This window comes from Carcharodon carcharias, chromosome 16, assembly GCF_017639515.1.
Source record: "Carcharodon carcharias isolate sCarCar2 chromosome 16, sCarCar2.pri, whole genome shotgun sequence".
In the NCBI taxonomy this organism is placed as follows: domain Eukaryota; kingdom Metazoa; phylum Chordata; class Chondrichthyes; order Lamniformes; family Lamnidae; genus Carcharodon; species Carcharodon carcharias.
Window position 1 is genome coordinate 88,233,101 of NC_054482.1, and position 9,375 is coordinate 88,242,475.

At 40.9% G+C, this 9,375-nt stretch overlaps 1 protein-coding gene across 2 annotated transcripts; it reads left to right on the forward strand.

Moving 5' to 3' along the window:
• Positions 1-310: 310 nt before the first annotated feature.
• Positions 311-8,301, forward strand: LOC121289445 (cytochrome b-c1 complex subunit 6, mitochondrial). Of its 2 annotated transcripts, none has more exons than XM_041208940.1 (4): positions 311-432; positions 4,582-4,617; positions 7,192-7,353; positions 8,044-8,301. In XM_041208940.1, the coding sequence occupies exons 1-4, from the start codon at positions 391-393 to the stop codon at positions 8,074-8,076; spliced, it is 273 nt and encodes a 90-aa protein (XP_041064874.1). In that variant the 5' UTR covers positions 311-390; the 3' UTR covers positions 8,077-8,301. The 2 variants fall into 2 exon arrangements, with proteins under 2 accessions (XP_041064874.1, XP_041064873.1); XM_041208939.1 differs by having other exon boundaries at positions 376-453.
• The last annotated feature ends 1,074 nt before the right edge of the window (positions 8,302-9,375 follow it).

The window sequence follows — 9,375 nt, forward strand, 5'->3', positions numbered from 1 at the left end:
GGTATGCTTCTTGAATAAACATTGCATGCAAAAAGTGGCTCTACCCCGATCTCCCTATGTTGATTAAATGCCGCATTCAGTGATAATAAAGCGAAGCATAATTTACCCCTGTAGTGGTAGCAGGTATGATTTAGCTCTTTTTTTCACTTTAGAGTAAAACATAAAATCCAAATTGATTATTAGCAAAATAAGGTGACCACCTGTTCATATGGGCTCTAATTTAAATGAATGAAGAGATAACCCCAGAAGTAGATTGCCAAACCACTTCCGGCTGCTGAATACGGTCTATACCTTTGTACTGACCATCCGGGTCTTTAGCTGTTGACGTCACTATAGCCCGGTAGAGCATGCGTAGTTCTTTTTGCCGGGTCTGAGTGCAAGGTCGGCGCCATGGGGATGGAGGATGAGTTGATGTTGACCGGAGGACCTGAGGTGAGGCCCGGTGAGAGGAAGGTGGGACACTAAGGGGTATAATGGCGGGGCAGGGCGAAGCAATCTGTAAATTGAGGCCGGGCTCTGAAAGTTGAGGGCCCGGCGGGGGCGTGAAGCCAAGGGCGAAGCCTGGGCCGGGACGCTGGGGGTAAGTCCAAGGACAAAGGTGGGTAGTCGCCGAGCTGTCAGGAGAGCCGAGCTCACGGGTTGAGGGATAGTGTGAGGAGATCAGTCTGGTTCGGATTTATCTTCCAGATTAGGTCACTAAATGTGTACAGCGACCACTGATTTTCTCCAGCGATACTAATCGACCTGTGCTTGCAGCACTTTTCAGCTTCTAGTTCCTGCAGTATTGTATTTAGTTTTACCTATTCACTGATATACACGCTTTCTCCAGCTGTTAGGAAAGGCCCCGGTGCGAATAATTTTATTCTTAAATCATGACTTACTTTCAGTTGCAGTTTGCTCTGCAACGAGTAAGGCAAAGAATTGGAAACCTAGATGCATTCCTCAACCCATCTTTTTAAACTTTATCCAGTTCTGTAATCTATGTCCTGTAACCTGGTTAACATGCAGAGTCAGGATTAATGGGTCTTTTTCAGGTTGGAAAAATGTAACTAGTTGAGTGCCACAAGGATCAGTCCTAGTGATTATTTACTCTCTATATTAATGGCTTGGAGGAGGGGGCAGAGTGTAATGTATTCACATTTGCTGACAATACAAAAATAGGTAGGAAGGCATGCTGTGATAAGGACATAAGGAATCTGCAAGGGGATATAGACAGGTTGAGTGAGTGGGTAACTTGGCAGATGGCGTTTAATGTCGGAAAGTGTGAGGCCTTGCACTTTGGTAGGAAAAATCAAAAGGCAGACTATTATTTAAATGGAGAGAAACTCCAAAAAAGTGCAGCACAGAGGGATCTGGGTGCTCTTGTGCATGAAACACAAAAAGTTAGCATGCAGGTGCAGCAAGTAATTAAAAAGACAAATGGAATTTTGGCCTGTATTGCTAGGGGGTTGGTGTGTAAAAATAGGGAAGTCTTGTTACAATTTGTTGGTGAGCCTGGAGTACTGTGTACAGTTTTGGTCCCCGTATTTAGAAAGGATGTACTGGCATTGGAGGCAATTCAAAAGAGATTTACTAAGCTGATTCCTGGGATGAGGAGGTTGATTTGTCAAGAATGAACTAAGCAGGTTATGCTTTTATTCATTAGGGTTTAGAAGAATGTGGGGTGATCTTATTGAAATGTACAAGGTTGAGGGGGCTTGACAGGATAGATGTTGAGAAGATGTTTCCACTAGTGGGGTAATCTGGAAGTAGAGGACATAGTTACATAAAAAGGGAACACTCATTTAAAACAGACGTGAAGGAATTTCTTCTGAGGTTAATGAACGACTGGACTCTCCACCTCAGTTGTAGAGGCTAAATCACTGAAAGCATGAGATGAGGAGAAACTTCTTTAGCCAGAGAGTGGTGAATCTGTGGAATTCATTGCCACAGAATGCTGTGGAGGCCAGGTCATTGAGTCTATTTAAGTCTGAGATAGATAGGTTCTTGATTGGTAAGAGGATCAAAGGTTACAGGGAGAATGGGGTTGAGAAACTTATCAGCCATGATTGAATGGCAGAGCAGACTCGATGGGCTGAATGGCCTAATTTCTGCTCCTATGCCTTATGGTCTTATTTAAAGAGGAGGTAGATAGATTTTTGAAATATCGAGGAGTTGAGGGCTTTTGAGGAGCTGGCACAAAAGAGGAATTGAGGCCTGGGGCAGATCGTCCATGAGCTTATTGAATGGCTGGGCAGGCTTGTAGGGCTGAATAGCCTACTCCTATTTCTTATGTCCTTATGTGTCCCAGCATTACTCTACCTGCAAGGATGGTTGTGGGAAGAAGCCTATTGTATTAGTCCACCAGGTGTCACATTTCTAACGACATTAAAGAAAAATAAGGTGCCAGATGCTTGAAATTTAAAACAAATACATCAAATGCTCGAAAGACTCAACTGTTCGAAAGACTCAATTGTTCAGGCAGTGTCTTCTGGGGAGAACAAGCAAGTTAACATTTCCGTTGGAACCTATAAACTAAATGCTACAGATGAATAGCATTTAAAAAGGAACAAAGCAAAAGGGGATGATGTGCACATACTAACCATCTCCCTGTTTTCCAATAAAGCACTTTACAGGTAACTATTATTTCTTGTGATTTCCCCCCCCCCTTCCTTATTAAATGCCTCTAATAAAAGAGTTTTTCAGAGTTTGATTGATGCAGGAATGTGTCTTGAAAAATATGAATGCTTTTTTTAAAATGTGGAAATTAAGTTCTAATCTAGTTTGCAATAATAACTTGTTTATCTAGTGCTTTTTATGTTAATAAATATTCTGAAGTATTTCACAGAAGCATAATGAGGCAAAAAATGGACAGAGGGCCAAAGGGGTGACTAAATGAAGTGGATTTTAAGGAGTGTCATAAAGGATGAAAGAGAAGTGGCTTAGAGAGCAAATTTGAATGTGGGGTCTAGGTCACTGAAGGCTGGCTGCTAACTTGGATGAAAGGGCAAGGGTTAACAGAGCCCTGTGTTGAAGGAATGGAGAATTTGTTGGGAAGAGGTTGTAGGGCTGGAGGAAATTACAAATGTGGAGGAGCTGTGGACTAGAAGGGGCTTAAACATGAGGCTGTGGTAGCAGATGCTGTCGTGGATGAGTTAGATAGGGACAGCAAAGCTCTAGATGAACTGAAATATGTTCTAGGGAAGAGGATAGGAGGCCAGCGAGGGGAGTATTGGAACATTTGAGTTTGGAGGTGATGAGTGAGGTTTTCAATGCATTTGTGATCTGTCTGTTTCAGTGTGAGACAGTGGCCAGGGTCTTCATGGTCAGAGTCATCCTCCTCCAGTCCTGCCTCCGTTATCCAGCTCAGTGGGACTGTTTTACTTGATTTCGCTCTTGCCTAACTAATCATTTTCAGATCACCTGTAACAATCGCTTCTCTTCCTGCTCCAGCACCATGACCTCAGGGGCCCGAATAGATTCATCTTTAGCCCACCCCCTCTTCTTTCTCAATTCCCTGTTACTCTTTGACGACACTATCAGCATGCACATGCATGTAGATGACCTGCAGATCCAGCCCGCCACCACTTCTCATTACCTGTCTACCATCTCTTGTGCTGTCAGATTTTGTTCAACACCCATTCCTGCGTGAGCCACAATTTACTCCAGTTAAGTTGATGACATATTCTTTGGCTGCACCCTATCACAAACCCCATGTTACTACAGATTCTATCCCTGTTTGATGTTACCGTGTTTGTTGGTCCTTGATGAGCTATTAAATCCAGATGAGTAGCATAATCGTAAAGACCTCCACTTCTACCTTCCTCTCAGTCCATTTGCTGCTGAAATCCTCACCTGTGGCTTTGTCACCTTCAGGCATGACTAGTTCAACACTCTGCTGTCTGCCATCTCAGCAGCTTCAGCGTTGCTATCATGCTGCATCCCACTTATCCATTAGCCTGAGCATACCAACTTACACTGACTTATCGAAACATATAAACAGGAGGAAGCCATGTAGCTCCTCGAGCCTGTTCTACCATTATATTTTATCATGGTGGATCTGTACTTCAACTCCATTTATCTACTTTTTCTCCATGTTTCATGCTGATACCTAATAAAATTCTCACTGTTGAAAATTTCAGTTCACCTAGCATCAACAGCCTTGTGTCCAGTATTTCATTTAAAATTCACATCCTTGTATTCAAATCCCACTGTGGTCTTGACTGTCCCTATCTTTATGATTTCTTCACTGTGATATCACCCTTCCTGAACTCACCATTACTCCCACTTTGATCTCTTATCCATCTTTTTTCCCCTCCTGCTCCCCCCGCCCCACCGTCCACATTGCCCCACCATTGATGGCCTTGTTTTCAGCTACCTAGACCTTGTATTTTGGAGTTCCCTCCCAAATTTCTCCATCTCTCTCTCAAGACCCTCCTTAAAACTCATCTCTTTGACCAAGTTTTTGGTCACTCCTGATGTCTCTTTTTGTTTTTCTAGTGTGTGTCTGTGAAAGGTGCTATCGAAATGCAAATAGTTGTAATGGATCAATTTGTCGTTCATCATTTCCTATTTATTTCTGATCAAGCTGTTTCTCTTTAGGATGAAGAGGAGGAGGAGGAGGAAGAAGAATTGGTGGTAAGTACGCAAAGATCTTCTGTGTAAATCATAGATATCTGGAAGTTTTCATTTGATTTTCGTTACTTGTGCTTGGAATGTGGGCAAGGACCAATTTATTGCCTGTCCAAGAAAACGGTGATGGATCTTTTCTTTCAACTGCTGCAGTCCCTTATACTCCCAAAACAGCTTTAAATAGGGAATTTCAGGGTAGTCACCCAGTGAAAGAACAGCAGTATTTATTAAAGTAAAGAAGGTGTATGACTTGAAAGTTATAGTGTTTCCGCAACATTGCTGTTCTTGTTCATCTGAGGTGAAAGGGCCATGGGGGAAGAGGGTGTTGTTGAAGGGACCTTGGTATGTTGCTACACTGCATCAGGTACATACACAGAATATCTGTGATGCAAGGGCTAGATACTGAACCTGGTGATAATATATTCTGTTTATACTCCACTCAAGCCTCCTTCCATCTTTTCTCATCTAAATCTACCATTGTAACCATCTCCATATTCCCTTCTCCCTCATGCTTGTCTTGTTTCCCTTTAAATGCTTATGTTCTATTTGCTTCAACCACTCCCTGTGGTAATGAGTTCCACATTCCTATCACTCTTTGGGTGAATAAGTTTCTTCTGAATTCCCTATTAGATTTTTTTGGTGACTATCTTATATTGATTGGCCTCTAGTTATGTTCTTCCCCACAGGAGGAAACATTCTCTTTGTATCCAATCTAATGCACCGATCAAGTGATTTGCTGTGCCTTGCATGCTGTTGAGCTTGAGTTGTTGCAGCTGCATCCATCAGGCGAATGCGTTCCATCACTCTTGACCTGAGTCTTGTAGATGATGGTTAAATTTTGAGTCAGGAGGTGACCACTCATTGAGTATCCAGCTTCTGCCCAGATCCTGTGGTGCTGGTAAGCTGGTTCAGTTCATTTCTGATCAGTGGTGACCTCAAGATGTTGACAGTAGAGGACTCGGCTTGATTGTGCTCCTTGTGCCACTGAAGGGTAAGGCTGCAAATTAAAGTATTAATCTCTCCTCCATGAAGAAACAACAAGTGCCTCTTTGGTCTCTAGTTAACAACTATTTCATAGGGGATTGGTAGCATAGTCCTATGTTACTGGATGAGTAATCTAGAGGCTCGGAGTAATGCTTTAGAGACATAAGTTCAAGTCCCACCATGACAGCTAGGGAATTTTTAAATGTAATTAATAAATTTGGAATAAAATGTGAGTCTCACTAATAATATTTATGAAACTATCTGATTCCAAAAACCCATCCCGTTCACTGTCTTCCGGGGACAAAAATTTGCTATTGTTACCTGGTCTAGTTTGTGTGACTCCAGACCCCCAGCAATATGTTTAACTTTTATCTGGAATGTCCCAGCAAGCAACTCAGTTGTATCAAACCGCTGTGCAAATGTCACCTGGCATCAACCTAGGCACTGGAAATGACAGACAAACATCACCGTTCCTTCATGCTCAAAATCTTGGAACTTCCCGACAGCGTTTTGGGTGCCACGTGGATTGCAGTAGTTCAAGAAGGTGGCTCACCAGAACCTCAGGACAGTTGGATGGGCAACAAATACTGGCGTTGCCAGTGATGTTCACATTCCAAGAACAAATTTTTTTAAAAAAAGGCATTTGAGACCACCTGGTATGTTGTGGAAATAAAGTGAGTGAGTTTTTTGTTTTATTCATTCTGCACATTTCTAAATGTTACGCAACAGTGGATAGCAATCTAGGACTAAACGAAAGCTGCAACATGACTAGGGGCTAATGTTCAGCTGGCCTGAAACCACTCTCTATTCCTCCTTGATGCCCTTTATTTCTGAGAACCTAGTAACACAAAATGGGAACATTCAAGTGTTATGTAACAGTGGATAGCAATCTAGGACTAAACCAAAGCTGCAACAAAACTTGGGGTTAAATATTTTCCACTAATAATTACCCATGGGCAAGAGGAAAATGTAGATTTCTCTTGACATTGCAATATGATTCAATGATTTAACAAGAAAATTTTATTGTAACACTATTCTCATTTCACCCCATAACGATCGTCATTTATTGCATACGATAAGCCGTTGTACTCAAGGCTTTTACTTTTAGTTTCAAGCTCATTTAGTCAACTTGCATAAGTCAAGTAATTGACTTCCTGTTTGTTTGCCTCTGTTGTTTGGAATATTTGATTCAAGGTGAAAATCTTCCCTGTTAAGGTGGTCGCTGAAGCTACATGCTGCTGGCCTGTAATGGATTTTGCATTGAGGAAACTTTAAGCTTTGTTGAGGTGAAGAAACAATATACTTAATCGGTGCAAGCTACTATTCAAATACATAACTAAGACTGCTGCTGCCCCATCCCATTTACACTATTTAATAATCGCCACATAGGCAAGGCTCACTGATGTGAAGACAGCTGGCCTGAAACCACTCCCTATTCTTCCTTGGAGTCCCACTCTATCTGTCCCACTGGAGTCCACTTTATCTTGAAAACAAGAATTTAAATAGTGGGAAAATGCTTAAAGATTTAAACACATCAAATAAATGTAAATAGCTTCATCTATGTAATTTGTTTAAAACATTGTTATCCTTATGCAGGATCCCTTAACAACCATCAGAGAGCACTGTGAGCAGGTTGAAAAGTGCGTGAAACTGCGAGAAATACTGGACGCCTGTACAGAGCGAGTGAATTCTCGATCGCAAACGCTAGAAACCTGTACTGAGGAGCTGTTTGACTTCTTGCACGTCCGGGACCATTGTGTAAGCTCTTTGCTTGGGTAGTAAATATGTATTTGTGTCATCATTTTGATTTTAGGGAGGAATTCCTATGGGTGGTGTTCTCTCTTGTTTTGTAATGTCTCCTGGTGGCACACAACCTGACGTTCCTACTGACATATTAATGTAGATTCATACAGAAATCTTTCTTGAATATCCTTTAGAGAATACATCAAGGATGTTTAGCCATTTTTTAAAATTGAAATTGTTTTTATAAACGCCTGGTTGTTCTTTTTGGTGATCACACCAAAGGTGGGTTAAATAATGATAAATGCTATTAATTTTTTGTGATTAATTCTAATTATTGGAAGGTAATATGGTTTGTATAAATTATAAAGAATTCAGATTGGAATTTAAACTCTTAATTCGAGAATTATCAAATGTTATGATACAGAAAGAAGCCACCCAGACCATTGTTTGTGGCGACTGTGAAAGAGCAATTCAATTACTCCCAGTCCCCATCCTTTCCATATAACCCTGCAATGTTTTCTGTAGTTTCTAAAAAGCCAAAATAAATGAAAAGTACACATTCATCTGTTCGTAGCCTCTCCAATTGAAAAATAATAAATTCACCTTGTTAAAAGGTTCTGTTTTTGATACACTTATTTATAAATTTCCTCCCAGTTCACTTATAGGATATTTCTCACACAAGATTAAAACTTTTTTTTGTTCCAGGTGGCTGAAAATATCTTCAGTAAGTTAAAGTGAAGTCCAGTACCTGAGGAACTCAACTGTACCAGAATTCATAACAGTTGTGGGGAACTTGGTTATTCACTGATTTCTAACAGTTTGTGAGAATGAATCTTTGTGGTCCATTACACGATGGTTCAGGCATTGCCTCCAAGGTTTACTGTGTTTATGATTGAGTTTGGAGCCAGAAATTGTTTAGTTATACTTGCCATTATAAATAAATTTATTGAATTCAAACTTGAATAATCTTGTTTGTCTCATTTCATTCCTAGTTATGTATAGACTGATAGTTTGGAGTTGATACAGGCTATCGTTGCACTGAAATGATACAGATTTCTCTCAGGCAAAATCTCAATTTAGTTCTGTTCAGGGGGTGAGCTCCTCATGACTTCAGCACCCACTTAAACTTTGGAAAGTTCCACGACTTTTCTTTCTAATGCTTCCTTTGTTTCACTCAGCTGATTTTTCAGCTCTTCTGTCTCCTCCTTGTTTCTGTTATTATCCCCCTGGAACCTTGAACATTGCTGCGTCTTCTCTGCCAACTGGTTCTTCAGTTTGTTCAGAATGACATTAAATTCATTCTGCTTCTCTTTGTAATTTTCCAGAGGTACAAATTTTGACCTGAAGAATCCTTGTAGTGTGTGAAGATCTTTCAACAGGTTTTCCATTTCTTTGTGAAGCTCACTTGCTTCATTTTGAATCCTGTATTTCAGAGTATCCTTGAATTTATTCTGCTGTTCTTCCATGCCGCTGTTTAAGACAGTCTTCATTTCCTCAGGTTGCTGAACGTTACACACTCCTTTTGCATCCTGTTAAGGCCCTTTGACTCTCCAGGCTTATTCCGAAGTGCCTTGTTCCTTTTCCAACTCAAACTTTTCCAGTTTCCTTTTGAAGTCTCACTGGCCAATCAATGTTAATTTCCCTCAACCTAGAAGACTTGATCCTTCAACTTCCACTACAATCACAGGGAGCTGTGCTGTCTGGGGCTTGTAATAAACAGGTACAGTGGTAATACCTTTCACTTGTATGGCTTCACACCAGTATATGTTTTCAGTTGGGCTGAAGTCTGTTCTATATTCAGTTGTTCAGGGCCCTTGTTTAAATATTTGAATGTGTGCTTTCCCCCACTACAGTAGTTGGTGCACCAGGATCCACTTCCATAATCAGAGGTTTTCCATTGACTTGCAGAGTAATAGTGATTGGCTCTGTTTTCTGTACTTGCACATTAAATAAAGAATAAACATTGGAATTTGTGGTTTCTGGTTCTTGCACATTATGTACTTCGATCAGTTTAGTTTGTTGCCTGGGTGTCTGTCT

Excerpts from the sequence above, each read along its gene's own strand:
- LOC121289445 (XM_041208939.1), top strand. The coding sequence starts at position 391 with ATGGGGATGGAGGATGAGTTGATGTTGACCGGAGGACCTGAGGTGAGG. Across the intron at positions 454-4,581 it reads TGAGGCCCGGTGAGAGGAAG|GATGAAGAGGAGGAGGAGGA; the intron begins GTGGGACACTAA and ends GTTTCTCTTTAG. Across the intron at positions 7,354-8,043 it reads TGCACGTCCGGGACCATTGT|GTGGCTGAAAATATCTTCAG; the intron begins GTAAGCTCTTTG and ends TTTTTGTTCCAG.